At 35.9% G+C, this 18533-nt stretch overlaps 1 protein-coding gene across 5 annotated transcripts in view; it reads left to right on the forward strand.

Moving 5' to 3' along the window:
- The first annotated feature begins 331 nt into the window (after nt 1-331).
- Nucleotides 332-18533, forward strand: part of LOC117420842 (poly [ADP-ribose] polymerase tankyrase-1) — a 120471-nt gene continuing 102269 nt past the window's right edge. For 4 of the 5 annotated variants that reach the window (XM_034034528.3, XM_034034531.3, XM_034034530.3 and 1 more), the window contains exons 1-2: nt 333-883; nt 13949-14173. In XM_034034528.3, coding sequence (XP_033890419.2) covers nt 430-883; nt 13949-14173 — 679 coding nt within the window. In that variant the 5' untranslated portion in view covers nt 333-429. Of the gene's footprint in view, nt 884-13948; nt 14174-18533 lie in introns of all 5 variants that reach the window. The other variant, XM_059024179.1, reaches the window with a different exon arrangement.

Consider the following 18533-nt stretch of genomic DNA (forward strand, 5'->3'; position numbering starts at 1 on the left):
TTTTATCTCAGTAAAGCACATTTTCCAAGAAACATCTAGTTAATATTTTCAATGTAGGCTTACGAGATAGTAACATTTTTAAATATATAGCTATATATTCATCAGTGAAAATGTAAATTATGTATTCAATGTCTGTCCTGCTTACACTTTCAGTGTGGTTATCAACTGTCTTCAAACGTACCGACTTTTTTGAGGTTAAAAAACAAAACAAAACAAATAAACAAAAAACAGGTTAGCGTTACATTTTAATCAGCACAACGGGATGACAAAAAACATTTGCCGGCGTTACTGTAAAAGTGAAGCTTTGTTAAAGATGTGCACAAAGAACCTAAGACCACCGAGGTCGTCCCGGAAGTGCGCATTGCCAATATCCCGGAAGTAAGCAGAGCTGTTTTTGTTGCCAAAGCAAAGGGACTCTGTGTTGTGAAAATGGCGGCGTCTCGTCGCTCTTCTCAGCAACAACAGCAGAGTCTATTGTCCCCTCCGAGGAACACGGCTATTTCACCTAGTCCCCCGGGTACTCCTCCAGCTCCAGCTGGAGCAGCAGCGACGTCGGCTCCGGTCGGAGCCGAACAAGAAAACAGTGATGATACGGAGATCATTCCGGCCTCCCCTGATCTCCCAGCTCTGGCCCTAAGTAACAGCAGCAGCTCCACTACAACAACTACCGGCGGGGGCAGCAGCGGCGGCTCCAGCCCTGACTCTGGCACTGTCAGTCCCGGTGGTATTGGAGGGGGTTGCGGGACGAGCGGGGCTTTCAGGGAGCTATTTGAGGCCTGTCGTAATGGGGATGTGTCCCGGGTCAAGAGGCTTGTGGACACCGGGAATGTGAATGCTAAGGACATGGCTGGCAGGAAATCCACCCCGCTTCACTTTGCTGCAGGTCAGTTGTCTGCTTGCTGGTATAGTAATGTTTGATTTTCGTTGACCAAGTATATTTAATTTAACATAACGCAAAAGGCAAGGAGAAAACAACTACAAAAAAACAAAACAACAAAAAAAATGACTTCATGTTTGTATTATTATGCAGTTATGTAAATCATATTCTTAAAAAGATCGCCTGCATCTATCAGTTAGTGTTCATCGACACATTGTGTTAACTTTCATTGTATCGCTATGTTTAAGAGAGTACATGTGTGTTTGTTTTTATCGTATAACCCAGTCAACTGATTCCTCGAGGGTTAGTTAAGTAAGACCAGTAACTACACAGCTGTATCATTTTCGTTTAACTTGACTAACGCCAGGATATGCTGGTTTTCACAAACTCTTTAATGCCACTTGAATTAGGTGGCAGGTGAACTGCTGTCAGCTGAAGTTTTGATAAGCAGGAATTGGAGTCTCTATTCTTGGGAGGTCTGTCCCTGGGTACTAGTAGAACTTGCAAACATTTTGAAGTACTGTCATGTGCTAAGCAAACATAAAATTAAACAACTTAAACTTGAAAAAAATATATATTAACAACTTTAAATAAAAACGCAATTATTAAACAGATGTGACCTTTATTGGGCCTCCCATGAGAGATGTTAAATTGTAACCTGTGATAATAACTCACACCGACCCTTTTTATATAACAAATCTTATGTCCATTTCCAGTATTTATGTAAACTTGTGATAATTGCTGCATTTGGCAGTCTATCAAAGGAGTTCAGTTTTCATGAAATCTACCCCCTTGTCTGATAGCACCCCTCCCCTTCCACAAATAATAGAAAATAAAATAAAATTTTAAAGAATTGAATATTGTTGAAGCTGACACCCTGGGATCCTTCAAGAAGCTGCTTGATTAGATTCTGGGATCAATAAGCTACTAACAACCAAACCAGCAAGATGGGCTGAATGGCCTCCTCTCGTTTGTAAACTTTCTTATGTTCTTAAGTATAGTAAAATGCAAATTCCATCTGACTGACTGGCTTTAAACTTTCTTTGTTACAGTCTGAACATTATTGATACAAATGAGCTATCCAGTAATGGTTGCTTTTGTAGTGTGTGCTTTTTTTTTTTTTTTTTTAAATCACAGAGCTCTCTAAACCATTTCTTTGTTTAAAATTTTTAAACCCTAGGAGCTTAATTCTTGTAGTGCAAATATCAAAGTGACATTGATCACTGACTTTAAATATCTGGTTTTGTCATTCTCTAAGGATCAATTTAACTAACTCACAAAAAATGCATATTTGACTTTAGCTGACAAACCATTGCATTAAAAAAAAAAAAAAAAAAAAAAAAAAGTTATTTTTGAAATGGCTCTAAATTTGATGGCTTTAAGATGTTTTTCACCCCACTGGGGACCTAATATAGTCAGAGTTTGGGAACCGCTGATGGAAGCGGAACAATTGCTGTTGTTTTTTTTCCTTCTGCCAAGGCAGATTTATAGCACAAACTGCTATCCATGAGAAAAGGTCTGGCCAAGGAATCCATTTAGAGAAGAAAACAGCTTGTGCTGGCACCAGTAGTTTTATGTCTTGATTTACATTCATTAAATTGAAATGCATCCTGTTTGCAGGAGAGTCCATGCCTGGATCACTAGCTGTGCTAGTTGTTGTTGTTGTTGTTGTTGTTGTTGTTGAAAGGTGGGGCTGACATGTAAATTAGCTATGCGTAAAGTACTCGTGCTGTTTTTGTAGATTACTAGTGACATTTTGTGAATGTGGTTTCCATGCGCAGAGAACTGGTACACGAGTGAATCTAAGCTGCTGTAATAAAGCAAAATACCCTGTGCCTGCTTGGTTAATAATGTGTTTTACTGCTCTTGACCAAATTGTTTTTCAAATGTCAGGTGGGTTGGCTTGTCGTTAGTATTGAATCCGGTTTCAACTAATTTATCTGATGACTCATTAATTAAAAATTAACTCGGAGGTATAAAATTAATCTGACCAACACAGGTATTGCAGATATACCATGGCTGAAAACTGGCAGAGACGTTCTATCTATCTATCTATCTATCTATCTATCTATCTATCTTTCATTCAGGCAATACAGCATATAGGGGATCAGGTAATGCTGCGTATACTACCCTGGCTTAGCAACCCTACCTGTCCGGACGGCTGACAGCTGCTGAGGAAGCATGCAACACCACGCTTGGGAAAATACGAGTAGTGGGCACTTGAAAGGGAGGTGGCAGATACTGATGAAACAGACTGAAGTGCATTAATTCGCTCCCAAATGTGCCACTGCCTGCTGCCTGCACAAACTCTTGCCAACAACAAAATTAGGTGTTCAGGAATCAGTGGCTACCTGTGAGACAGATGTGGAAGATTACAGTCTCACAAGAAAAAAAAAAGCGGCACTGCCTTTCACAACAAGCCCAAAACAAGCACAACCCATGTTAGAGTACGGGTGTTTATACAAATTACAACCCGCGTCTCTAAAAATGTATTATACGCTTACTTGGCAATAGGATCTAAATTAGGAATGCATTTTGCCAGTACATACATGGGGAAATGGGAAGAACAATTACTTAGAGAATCGGAAAGAGAACCTTTAGTATACATTCGGTTTGTAGATGATATTTTTGGGGTTTGGACACATGGAGAAGACTCTCTTTTCCAGTTTCATAAAATGGCAAATGAAATACACAGTAATATTAAGGTGGACCTTCGATGGACAAAAATAAAGAAATGTGTTAAAAACAAATCTTAAAAAAGAGGATACAAAGAAAGAATTATAGAGATGGAGTTAAGAAAAGTGGATAAACTAAAAAGAGATGATCTACTAGATTATAAAAATAGAGATAAAAAGGTCAAAAGAGTCCCATTAGTAATGACTTACTCTAAACTTTTGCCCAATATTTCTAAGATAGTTTGGAAACACTTGCGGATTCTAATTCAGAAAAATTAAAAAAAGTATTTCTTAAGGCCCCAGTTGTAGCATTCAAAAGAGAAGCTAATTGATATTTTAGTTCACAGTAAACATTAAAGAATAATTGACAAAATAGGTTCTACAAACATGTGCACCAGTAAATGTAAAGTGTGTAAATACATAGACAAAAGTAAAAATATAATTAAACATAAGAACACCACATATCCACTAAAAACTAATACCTACTGTAAAAATAGCAATGTTGTTTATGGAATAGCCTGTGAAAAATGTGATGAAATCAAATATGTTGGAGAGACTGGAACTACTTTATATAAAATAATTCAGAACCACCTTTCATTAATTAGAAATAAAAAAATGAATGAACCAATAGTACAGCACTTCACCAGTCAGGGACATGACATAAATGATGTGAAGTTTGTAGTATTAGAACAGATCAAATTAGACAATGCGACATATAGAAGAATAAAAGAAAGTAAATGGATAAATAGACTGAACACGATTATGCCAGCGGGACTCAACAGAAAAGAATGAACTAATTAACTTCAATAAATATATAACATTTAAATAAATAAACAAAATTCATTCAAAAGTTGTGCATGCTGATGCGCTGGGGAGGCCAAATCTAGACTGATCCTCAGAGCCAGCATTGCATGATATAATAAAAATATAAGTTTATATAAAGTAGTGTTAATTAGAATTAATACAGATTCAAAGATAGAAGTAAAAATTATGTCACAATATATAGAACACCATTACATCATGTAAGAATAAGTCATGGATTTGAATGTAAACAATAACAAGTAGTTGTCATGCTGTCAAAAACCTATAAATACCTCCAATGTTTTGATTCAAACACAGGCTCCCTTGAGAAAGATATGTACAACGGAGGGTTGTGGGTTCAATCCCCAGTGGGGGACACTGCTGTTGTACCCTTGAGCAAGGTACTTTACCTAGATTGCTCCAGTAAAAACCCAACTGTATAAATGGGTAATTGTATGTAAAAAGAATGTGATATCTGTATAATGTGATATCTTGTAACAATTGTAAGTTGCCCTGGATAAGGGCATCTGCTAAGAAATAAAATAATATATATATATATATATATATATATATATATATATAAAATCTGCTTTAGATTAGTGTCAGTCTTTTCATTTTCATTTAAAGTAGGAGGCTAAAAATCCCAAGTAGAAGGCAGGGGGGTTTGCGGGTCCTCCCCCAGCGCGGGTGCAGAGGGGTATGGTGGTGCTCCCCTAGCGCGGGTGCAAGTGGCAACACCCCCCCCGAAAATGAATTTCAGGGTTTTGTAGGGGTCTAAATCCTGCATGTCCTGGGCCTAAATATGTGCCTTAATAGGGACTCAACATTCAAAATAAGTGTAACTTTGTTAAATTTTTAAAATTATTTTAGGCCTTGAGATTTAAAGAGCAATTAAAAGTTACTTATTTGTCTATGAAAAGTAATTACGTATTCATATTTATATTAGAATTTTAAAACCACAAACTTGTCTTAGCACACAATACATTTAAAAGCAAGTAAAGTCCACATATTTAAGCAAACTCTGTTGGTTTTGCAATAATTACACACAGAAAAAAATTGGTGAAAGACAGAACCAGAAACCAATGAAACAGAAATTATATTTCAGACACAAAAACAAATTGTCACATTATATAAATACCATAATACCAAGTGAGACAGAAGAGAAAAATGTGAAGCAATTTCTAAATTAAAGATGATAAGAAACAGTATTAATTGGTAGTAAATTTGAATACAGAAAAGGTAAGCTATAAGCTGTATTTTCTATTTTTTCATGGAGTATTCAATTTTTTCCTTTGCATTCATACAAAAAACAAACAAAAAAACTTGACATTTTAAGTTTCTAAAAATAGTTATGGAACCAACCAGTCCTTACATTTATTTTTAGTCTTCCATGATTCTGAGTCTACATACAGTACTTAACCATGTCGCTGTTTCTCATTAACTACCAAGTCAGAGAATGCGCAAGTGCATTAATAAATAAACCATACATTGAAAAAAATGCGCTTGCGAGAACTTCGATTTCAAACACTGTTGAGTTTACATTTTTCAGAAGAGTTCATTTCTGTTGCATTTTCTGTAAACATTAAATTGATTTCTACAGTAAGTTGTTTTTTTTTCTCTCAGTGTTTAATATTTTTTTAATTCTGTTAACTGTTGCCTTATTAAAATAAATACAGATAACAGTAATGTATTGGATTTCCATTACATGAGGGTAGATGTTAACTTCATGCTGCTTTGAACTCTGCTCTCGCCAAGATAAGCACCAACTAAGACGTAGCTTTACAGTAAACTAATGTGATCCATTTGCGTTTCCTTCCATGTGATGATGTAGATATCCTTCTGCCTGGTGCTGATGGCTGAAGTGTAATGCTGGCTCCAGGGATCAGCTTATTTTTCCCTTCCCAGCGCATCAGCACTCACAATGGCTGCGATGCCGGCTCCAGGGATCAACCCCAGAGCATCAGCATGACAACCGTCAGGATTGATTTGTTCAAGTAAATGGAACAACTTATCTTGAAAGTAAAAGTCCAGTATATAAATAAGTTTATAGGTATATTAAATGGAAACTATTTCAAATGGAAAAGAGTAATATTGAAACAGAAAATCACTTAGGTGTACAAATGACATACACAAATGGTTTTGGATATTTCTTACTCATTTTATTAATATAGATTAGCACAAACTGACATACCACTTCTTTATGAGATTAACATGAGCTACGATAGGAAATCTGGAGCAGCTTCCCTTTTGGGCTGGTGCTTGCAGTCTGCCACAAAACACTGCAATACACGGCTTATTAGCTTTAATTTGTATTAAATTAAAGTACGACTACTTACTGTGGAAATCACATTAATGTTTATGTAGTACCCTGGACAAGTGTAAAAGTTATTAACGTAGATTGTATACACTCTATTTAAAGACTTTCAATGTAATACTGTTGTAGCTCAATTTTGCCAGAACGTGTCGCCACGAGAGGCACTCAGATTGATGGGGCAACTATACAGCTGGTGAGTGTGTAGGAGTAAAAAGTTTCAAAGTGAAAGCAAACTTGGAGTTCACCCATTAATTAATGCCTACATTTTCATACTGTGTACCTATGTTTGTACCAAGCCTTTTGGCACCCTAAAGGGCCTGGACGCTCTGTGTCGTGTGTTTCTTTTTCTTTCTTTGGCGCGCAGTAGACAGTGCCACACCAGCGTGTCTATAACCGTGCTTCGGTTCCCTTTCCCGGGTACAAAAAAAAGTATGTTAGCATTATATTTAGCGCTAAAATACCCCCGTCCGCCCGTCCCCCCCCAATGTTGCTCTTGCCTAATATACAAAGATAATATAGTTGTGTTTTGGGAAGACATGGAAAGTGTGGCATCAACAGAAGAGGAGGAGGAGGAAGAAGAGATTTGTACTGTACATAAGTTTGAACATACAGTTCCATTTGACTTGAACTTCTTAAATGGAATTTAGATAATCACAGTATGTGTTTATGCGTATTTGTACGTGTGTATTTGTGCGTGGGTGTACTTTATCTGCACTTTGTGTGTAAATGTCAATAATTACTTGACCACAGTTTTACAGTAACTGATTATGCAGCAGAAAATCTGACCGGTACATCTTGTAGCTCATATAGTGATCAGCAAAACAAAGCACATAAAAATAAAATAATCGGTCATATTCATTAATTGCTCAATGCGAATATCGTTTCCTGAATTAATTGTATACAGTATGCTAGGTTTCATTTTACAATGCTATAACATATACTCACTGTATTTCCTACACTTTGAGTAAAAACGACGATCTTACATATAAAACGTAGGTTTTTGATTAAAAAAAAAAAAAAATGTTATACAGTGTCAAAACTCTGCTGTATGGTTACTGACCAATTGTTCCATTCACAGTGTCCATGGAAACATAAGCCTGGAAACTAAATGCCCTCAGAGAAGGAATGTTTCACTCGTCTTACATACATAATGAATTGTGGAAATTGCCGCTATTTTACAGGAACAAAATAAACATTTTGAATACTATTCACTGGAACATACGAGCACTGTAAAAACTATTTTTTTTTTTTTTCATTTTGAAATAACTATTTTAGGCAGCTCATCTTGCAAAGTAGACGTCAATTTAGTCGGCCGCCAGCTCGAAATGAGAAGGCTGCTGTGTACTTAAGTAAATATAAAAATAATAAATTGGAGGCTGGTTATTTTATGTTGTCATCTGAAACAACAACTCTTAACCTACCTTTTTCAAATAGAGATGAAAATTAGTTATTTCAAAATGCTGACACTGACTCGTGATATATAGCAAGTCCATTTACACTCCACAGGTCAGCCTTTGAGTGATTATTTTGATTTAAAGGTAGTAGCCTTACTTGTGGTTTGTGCCTTTGCTTCATTTAGGCTAAAGTTCAATGCTCCATTCTGCTTAAATTTTTTTTTACGCATTGCAGAAATTTTACCACCTTTGAAATGCATGTTGAAAATATCAGCTTTGTAAGTATTTTGGTGTAACAAAAACAGGGTTCCCTGATCTGCAACAGAGCTTGCAAATGACTGGATATAATGTTTAATGCACAGAGTGGCAAGAAGGCTTCAGTGCATTTCACTTTTTCAGAAGGGGGTGAAGTCCCCCCCTCTCCCCTCATAGGGTTCCAATTTTTGGTATGGGGGAAAAAAATAAATAAATAAATAATTTAAGTAAAGAATGATTAATTTCCAATCGCTTTTTGTTTTAGTTTTCCTCATCAAAACATTGGGGGTAAATTTTCCCTTTTTCTCCAAGTCTCCTTGGATACAGGTGTCTGCTAAATTACCAACCGGTACCTGATGCAAAGGTCCAAGAAACGCAGATGATGAACTGTATAAAAAAGAATTGGAAAACCCCAAGCATACAAACAGCATATACACAGAAATGTATTATCATACAGTGTTAACATGACAAAGTTTGCAACAACAACAAAACCAAAAAAGTTATAAATAAGATTGCACTTCCTTCCGCGAGCCAGCACACCCACAACCATGTGCTCTGACCAGTGGCGAGCTTGCTTGATTGATGGGGAGGCACGGGAAAGCAATTTGTAGAGCGTGGATTGAGAATGAAAACTTTGACCCCCATGTTAAACTGAAGTATAACATCACAGATTTGAGACTAAGCAAATAATAATAATCTGTGATGACAGTGAAGCGCAGATTACAGATGATGGTATTTTATTAAATCGGCTCTGATTCCGATCCGATTATCGGTGCATCTCTAGTTTCAACTGGAACAAAATGGAAAAGATACAGCATCTATTCATAGCCTAAATGGTTTTCTGCACTGCTTTATAGGTTACACTTGACTGTGACAAATTAAACTGAGCAGAGCCCAAGCCTCAGTTTCTTCCTGCTGTTCATATTTCTACATTAAAACAACATTAGCAAAATGTGTATTTTGATTCGCTATCTTTAAACATAGCCTACAGTGATTGTCCCTACGTATGAATGATTTTATCTTTAATTAGCTTATTTAAGAAAACATATGAAGTCCTATTTTTGTTTGTCGCAGGTCCAATAAAATGTTAATTGGTATAATTTAAATGGTTTTGCACCAGTGTTGAAAGGCATACACTGAGTTTTAACAGTAATTTGCAAGCAGTGCAGGCCATTTATCTAGAAATGATCCACAGATTCACTTCCTGTGCAGGATCAATTGTGATTCCTCTTGACACCACGTAAAGGGTGTTTATAGGAGTGGAAGTTTAACAAGGAGACAGTATGGTCCAGTGGCTAAAGTCCAGGGCTTGTAACCAGAAGGTCACTAGTTCAAATCCCACCCTGCCACCGACGGTCACCAGTTAATCCCACCCCTGCCACTTACTGACTCACTGTGTCACCCTGAGCAAGTCATTTAACCTCCTTGTGCTCCATCCTGTGGGTGAGATGTTAAGTCAATGTCCTATTGTAAGTGACTCTGCATATAATGCACAGTTCACAGCCTACCTCTGTAAAGCGCTTTGTGGTGGTGGACCACTATGAAATAGATATTATATGATTATTATTAAAACTAAGTTTACTGTTCCTTTCATTTTGTGTAATGCCCACCTGATTGCTAAGGCGTTAATTTGCATGTAACCACTATTGTTCTGCTTAGGGTCAGCCAAACATTATTGTACATCAAAGTTAGCAACATTGCACAGCCATGTTTATTGAGAGATACTGTTTAGGCTTTTGAAGAGAAATGCTTAAAATCACTTTTAATGCTAAAATTGCATATATGAGCCTAAAGAAAATCAAAGTAAAGGAAATATTACAGAGAACAAAGGTAAGCTATGTTTTATTAAACTTAAGCCTATAGTATGTTAAGCAAAAAACTTCAAGAAATATTTCTCAATTACTTGTTCATTACCACTTTAAGACATATAGTGTCACATGACATGTTCACTATAAAAGAGACCATGCAAAGTAGTTAAATTGGAGGAATTGTTACTGTAATACAGTTCATTGTGCTGGAAATACAACTGGAAAATAATCTACAGTACGTGAACAGCTTCATTTTTCTGAGCTACTTCAGTATTCCATGCACTGCTGAAAGATCAAACTGAATATCGTGTCCCTGCAGTGGGTAACCGTTTGATAAATTCCTTCCTTATTGTTTACTCCAGCCACGTCCTCAGAGGCACATTTTTTATTCAGCCTGTCAGAATTTTCAATCTTCCTGTCTAAAGAGCTGAGCCAAAGGTGATTGTGTGTTGGAGAAATTACAGCTGGGGGCGATCCATTGGGATCACTGTGCTGGGAGATGATGTTTTATTTATTATTGTTATTATTATTTATTTTTTAAATGTCATCATTCCCAACACAATTATAACTAGGGCTTCTGTTTTTCAGTTATTAATTGTATTTTTCGGTGCTTATTTTTTAGCTATTTTCGAGTTTTATGTAAATTGTTTGTTTTTTCGGGGCTTTCGTTTTTGATATACTGTATGAAATGTAGTGTTTTCGGTTACTTTCCAAAATGCTTGAGTGTTTTTTTTTCTGTCAAAATATGTATAGTAGTAACTCGACAGTACTTGCACACTTAAGTTGTACCTTCTTGCCTTTGCTGTCTTCCACAACGAAATCACGAAAATATGGTCACTGGCACATTCTTCTAGGGTTTTTGTGTGTAGACATTTTTGTATATTTCGCCACAATTCAGTTTTAAATCCTCCGTATCTTAACTGTAATACATCTTTAAATCCCGCTAACACGCCTCCATTCCTGATTGTAATCTCGTTTTAAGTCTCGCAAGAGGATTCTCCAATAGAAATGTAGAAATGTGCTGTCACTCAGTATCTGGGGCGGGTTTAAAGTATTCAGAATGAATCAATGATAGATACAAGTCAGGAAGGCGGGACATTGCCCAGAAGCACTGGGAAATGTATTTATTATTATTTTTGTAGTAGGTTTTATTTTTTAATGGGGAAAAGGGTAAAGTCAATGTGAATTGAGTAACCATTTCCACAGTTTTTCCCGGTGTTTATTGGCTATCCACCGATTTATATATATATATATATATATATATATATATATATATATATATATATATATATATATATATATATATATATATAATTTCTTGCATCCGGGGGTGTTTTATAGGGTTTTATTGGTTAAAACCGAAAGTCAAAAGCCCTTATTATAAGGTTTATTTTGTATTCCTGCCTCGTGAAAAACAGTATTTTAATTTAAACACCATGCATTTGAAATCTCTGAATATATATTGTTGCCAGGGAGCCAAAACAGAATTTAAAGTAGTTAAAGTAGTTTAAAGTAGTGTGTGTGTGTGTGTGTGTGTGTGTGTGTGTGTGTGTGTGTGTGTGTGTGTTGGATTTCGAAAATACAGTAGGACCTCAGAGTTATGAACACCTTGGGAATGAAGGGTGCCCTGTCACGGGTTCGTGGAGTGCTTGTGTGCCTTTTGGAAAGCAGCTGCGACACAAAGTGCTTGGTTTAGGTAACTGCATTGCATGAAAAGAAAATGCAGCTGAATGAGGATTTTACGAGAATGGCGAGGGAGTAAGTACAAACATTTATTATAATATTATAGTACAATATTTAAGTTTAATATTCTGTTTTTTGGCTCGTTGTCCCGTTTTTCACAAACGCCTGTTACCATAAAGGGATGTCAGTAAAATTCGATTTTATAAAAATGAACACAGCCTTAACATTTTTAATGTGGTTAAGGCACATAAGGCTTCTGTTTACTTTGCAAGTAGCGTACAATTACATTGCAGATAAATGCAGTTTCATTGTGCTTTAAACAAGTCATAAACGCCTGGTTTGTGATTTTATATTGAAGTTCAGCAAGATCCATAATGTAGCATTATGGATTTTAACGGTAAAATATTTTTTATGTAAGGACTGGGAATCACCGACCCGCATAAATGTAATCCTGTTTAACTGTATAGATAAATATTTATGAAAAAAACTGCCATACAAGTAAGCGTGTTAAAGTGGGACTTAATACTACTACTACTACTAATAATAATGATAATGTAATAATAAAAATAATAATAACGTAATATCATAACTACCAATACATGCTTACTGATAATAACTTTTTATGAAGCGCTCACTACAAACGAATGGTTCCAGTCTTTTTCGTTTTTTTTATTCTCTTTTAATTGCTGAAATCCATTTTGCCCTCCTGTCTGGATCAGCATGAATCCTGTAGAAGGAAGCTATATTTGTGTCCAGAACAAAAGAATCGGGCATTACTGTAATGTTACCGCGCTAGGCATTTTGGTCATCTTCCACAATAATGCTGACTGTGAAAGAGATCGTTCAGCTTGGTGACCAAAAACAAAACCCAACACAGAGCCAGCCTGAGCACAGACATGCTAAGTTCACTGGTAACGCACAAAGTCATGATGTCAGCGAAGCAGCAAGTGTGTCACAAACAAACCTTTCATGCACTCCACGAGGAGCGCCTTTATTGGATGCACCACTTGGGAGCACTAGAGTTTAGAACATTTAACATGTTTTGAGATGACAATATAAAGAAAATTGGTTATCTGCAATAAATATTCTCAATGTTTAATTTTTAAACTATTATTGTATTATTATTTTTTAACGGGTCTGCAAATCTAGTAACCCTAATTACGTGGGCTGTGTGAGAAACTAAAGCTCTGATATAAATTCACGCAGACACCGAAATCTAAGCAGAACAACTGGACGAAACTCACAAAAATAGTGAAATATGCAGTCTTCTCAAATTAATGCCAGTAGGAGAACAGTGCTGTGTTGCATAACTGAATACTGTACTATTCACCTACTGCAGGTTATTCAACAAATGTATTAAATTAGTGAACCTAAAAAATGCTATTAAAACTGAAGCAATACTTCAATAGTTGCCATCTTTCAAGATGCTTTGCAGGATATTGTAAACATCTGGTTCACAGACCATGTAAACGAACCGAGTGCACACAAATGAGCTAAAAATGAAAAGGACAAAAAAATAAAAAGTAAACTTTAGCTTCCATCCAAACTAACTCGGCCCCTTTTATTTTATTTATCTATTTTTATTTATTTATTTATTTATTTATTTATTTATTTATTTATGTATTTATACAGGAAATTAACCCATTGAGGCCCAGGCCACATTTACAAGGGGGTCCTTTGCAGATAAGTGTGAACAGCAAGCTCATTGATACATTGTTCCAAACAAAACGAACCAGACCGTGTCAGTTTGAAATGGACCCATTGTGAATGCAGCCAAAAAAATGAGAGGGTTAACAGAAGTCTACTTTTATGCCTTAGTGTTTTGAACTATGATTCTTCACATGCTTTAACGGTTTCTGTCTGTTTTAAAATGACTGTCATTTGTTATCGATGTTCACGAACCCGCTGCCATATGACACTTGCTTATCCGCAGTAGCAGAACCATGGTTAACTATGGCAATGGTCCATCTACTGCTTTGATTGGTGAATAGCTATAGGAAAAGAACCACAATAGGCTGCTCTGTACAAACTTTTGGCATCACATGTACTCAATTATTTGTTGTTTACTCGCTGTTGAAATTGGAATCCAGTGAAGACCAAGAAGTCGCTAACCTCACTCAATGTATTATTCTTGCTTACAGGATTTGGCAGGAAGGATGTGGTTGAGCACCTCTTGCAGAATGGTGCCAATGTCCACGCAAGAGATGATGGCGGGCTGATCCCGCTTCACAACGCCTGCTCTTTTGGCCACGCCGAAGTGGTGAGCCTGCTGCTGTGCCAAGGGGCAGACCCTAACTCCAGAGATAACTGGAACTATACACCTCTCCACGAGGCAGCGATCAAAGGCAAGATTGACGTTTGTATCGGTAAGTCATCAAGTGTTGCGATATGCAATTTGATTGTGGATTCCCATCTCGTAATGTTAAAAGCCAATAAATAATTTTTTAATTTTTTTAATTTATTTTTTTACTAAAGGTCATCAATCATAGCAAAAAAAGTGCTTTACGATGGATGCTGCAAGTATAAATGGCCCTAGCGAGTTGTTTTTGGCTGTGTGTAATTCAGTCTAAGCTTTTAAAATGAGATGTTGATGATGATTACTGAGGAGCTGTAAAAGATTATTGAGGAAGTCATTATAAACACAGGCTGCACCAGAGTGGGCCTGTATTAATAATTTCAAAGGTTGCTGTTCATCTAATATTTAATGAATAACCCTTGTAAAATTAGAAAGGTAGGCAAAAAAATAGATGTGTTGTTTGAGGGAAGTTGGGGTTGAGTTTTAAATAAGTCCAGAAAGATACAGTTGTTATAATAATGGTAAATAATTCTTAATTTTAATATGTGGATAATTTACTTTGCATATTGCATGTAATGACAAATCAAACTGCAGTGGAAGGGAAGCTGGGTTGGCAATAGCACCAATTACCCAGCAGTTGATGACGCAGTTGTATTTAGAAGAGCAATTACAGGTTTTGGTTTAATAAATAGATATGACAATTTCATTGGCCAAAATGAGTCTTACTGTTGTAAAACTCAAGATAATTATCATGGAAAATGCCCAGAACTAGTAATTTTCAGTGCTATTTTGTGTGTTACAAATCAGTTAATGTTGTTAATACGAGTCAATTTCACCAACCTGTTTTGTGCAAATTTGGTGCATTTATAGGCCAGCATGTTACCCTAATAAAATAACTGATGTATCTTAAATTATTTTTGTCATGATCCCAAACAAACATGTAAGTTATGATAAGCATAGGTCTGAGGCTGTTTTTCTTACTGCATTTAGCCAAATGAATACCCCAACATCTTTTCCCCAACATCTGCTTATAATAATTTGCAGAGACTGCATCCCTTGATATATGATATGTTACACAGATTTTGCTTTCTTGTTGGGTAACCAGATTGCAAAGTCATCTGTCAAATGCAGCACAGTGCAGAAATCAATTTCAATAAAGTGGTGTAGATGGACCATTGCATACCATTTCTTTTTTTTTTTTTAAGTAACATTGTGAGGGGGACTCGGCAGGATATTGGCTCTTTATTTCTGAGTCAGTAGTTTTGTTGAGATCATGCAACATAGGTTATGTTCTTGTGATTTTAAGACCACTTGCAAAGGTTTTTTTTTTTTTGCCTGTGGCTGAATAAAATGTCTCACTGTAACACTGTAATAACCATCTTAAATCTTTGCCACATAGTGAGATTATGCGCAACATTCCACTAAATGACAAAAAGTGATGTTTTGTAATTTGTTCTGGAATCTCTCTTGTTACTTGGCTAAGTATAGAATAGCTTATTCCAGTCTATAATGTACAATATTTATCTAAGATGTTAGCGCAAAATGCACAAAAGGGGTATGCCAGCGATGACGGAATGAATGAGATCAATATCATACCTAATACACTGGAATCAGCTTTCCTATTTATACCACAAGTATTTTCTATATGCACATTTATTTTTTTGGCTTCTTTTGTAGAAAGCTGTTATCAACTGTAACCTAGCAATAGCCTAGGGATGTCATAGAGGAGTGGTAGCTGAGGAAGAAACTTTCACGGAAGGAGCCTCAAAAGAAGGAGCAGGTCTTAAAGCACCCCAATAATGCAAATCCGAATTTACATTAATTTCTACTTTTGTTTTTAGTGTAAACAGAAAATAAATAACGATAAAACAATTCTCTTGACGAGCTAGTCGTTGTTTTATGATATTCTTTACTGTGGTGTATTTAATATCGTAAATAACAGAACAAATTCACTGAAACTTAAACTTGTTTTTTACTGAAACAATACATGGTTACATGTACAGTAAAAACATAAGAGCTGGCTGTGTTGCATGCTCTTCGATCAGGACTACAAACTAACACTGAGCACGTGAGCTGCAGCATGTGCTATTCCCCATGTCACAACTGCACAATTAGAGGTGCGGTCGCCAATTCTATACACACATGCAAAATATCTCAAATATAAAATGCTGAGTTCATTGCAGCTTGCTGCATAGTTCACATATTCAACATAATGAGACAGCGCACCAGTGAGTGCAATACTGTTTTAGTATCACTTTAGTAACATTTTCTGAATAAGTAAATAGTTATTACTAAGTTAAAACTGTGTTTTTTTCTTTCTGTGGTCAATACTTAGCTTTATTTGTGAAATCTAAGCAAAATTACACAACATCATACACTTTGGCCTTGACTTTAGTTTTGTGGCTTTGTTGCCCTTTACATATTTATTGAACTGAGGCTAATATTGGCCTTGGCCTTTTTGTTGCCAATTTAGACCCCTGCTGTATCTGTATACCCCCCCCCCCCCCCCAACACACACACACACACACACACGCTTGTTAAAAGGGGCAAAGCTTTATCGTAAACCTTTTTGCTTTATTTAACACACTATATTAATTACATTTCATTTTGTGCTCTTTCACTGGTACTGTATGTATTGTTGGTTTGTAGAATACACCGGTAGTGCAGAAAGAGTATAGTTTATGTAGAATATACAGTATAGTTAGGAAGTATTCGTAATTGTAAATTTGTTCATGTATTGCATGTAGCTCAATGGAAGGTACTCTAATATCAATATAGAAAAAAGGCTTTTTGTCAAGTCCTAAACGTATACTTTAGATTTGTATTTTATGAAGCGCACTAGAATCACTATTAACAGTGACAGTCGAATGAAGAAACCCAGTCTCACAAAGAAGTGATGTAGGCCAGCAGTTCCCAAACTGCGGGCTGCAAAAGGTCCCAATCTGGTTCTTTTTGAACAGGGTATAGTTAACACATACAAATATTTAGACATCAATGTGAAGGACAATATTCCATGCTGTGATCTTATTGACTATAATCTAATGGTTTACAGGGCTCTACGTTTTAGATTTTTAAATACTGGCCCCTTGGGCCACTGAGCTACTGTTTTTACTGGCCAGGTTGCAAGTTTATCTGACCCAATATATTTATATATTTTTTCATGGTTTTTATTTTCAGTTTGTTTCTAACTGTGTATGGTAACCAAAGAGAGACCACGTCTCAAAAGAAAGTGGCTAAACAAAGCCTTTCAATATATGTTACTTCAGCCATTTAACATGCGCACATTTGTGTGCTTGTCAGAAAATGAAAATGCTGTATTCAAGATTTGAAAATGTATGTGTGCAAATGATACTCATGTTTTCACAAGCAAACATGTAACTGAGCTGATACCATATGGTCACAGCAACGCTAAAACTGAATTATAATAATCCTAATTAGGGATGGGTAAGTGTAGTCGATTACACGAAAAAAAAAAAAAAATTTGAATAGCATATTGCATTCAAGTACACAAAAATAGCCTTATACATTAGCTACTAGTAGAAGCATATGCATCTTTTATTTATTTTTTAATGCTGATGCTTAACAAGTCTTGTCAGTCTTAAACCCGTTATTTACATATTAAATGTAAGGACCCTAATTAATTATGCAATGCTTGTAATAGCAACATTGTGTAATCGTGTTCTGTTTGAAATTGTTGCCAATTTTATTGCCTTGTTTTTAGCTAATGTTAACAGATCCCTGCTTGAGTTCCTCTGTAATGACTGTACACAGCAGCTTCTGCAGCTGTTGCTAGCCAGTCGTGAAACAGCTTCCGGGAGCATGGCATCGGCAAACTATGAATGTGTGAACTGAAATAAAATAATGTGTATAGCAAGTGCTAAAAGAAGTAATCCAAACTTAGGTAACATTGAATTAGAAATGTAACTTAACATGATAAATATAAATACACACTAAATGTTAAGCAGAACAACGCAGTGACTAATAAGAAAAGGCAAGATACTTGGAGTTGGAAAGGAGTTTTTTTTTTTTTTTTTAAACTCTGGACTGCAGTTCAATGTAAAACACCTACTGCTGACTTTCTGTAAATGGATGGAGTAACGTCAACATTTGCACTGACCATTAAAAGTACAACCAGGTGTCCTTGTTTTGAATTATTTACAGGTTATTGAATAAACAAAGTAACTTGACTTGGATTCATCTAATGTCAGTACTTGATGGCTCGTGTAATTAGTAATGTTAAACTATTGTAATGTTGGAATGTATTTTCTATTGTTTTGGCCAGGTTACAATATTTACACTATTAAGATTATTTTATAAATATTTGTTAGAATTAAACAGATGTAGAGTATTTAGGTTGCTATATGATAGGTGTTATTTTATTCTGAATACACTACAGCAAAAAATTATTTGGTGGTTTGCGCAATATTATG

Source organism: Acipenser ruthenus, chromosome 1, assembly GCF_902713425.1.
Source record: "Acipenser ruthenus chromosome 1, fAciRut3.2 maternal haplotype, whole genome shotgun sequence".
Taxonomy (NCBI): Eukaryota; Metazoa; Chordata; class Actinopteri; order Acipenseriformes; family Acipenseridae; genus Acipenser; species Acipenser ruthenus.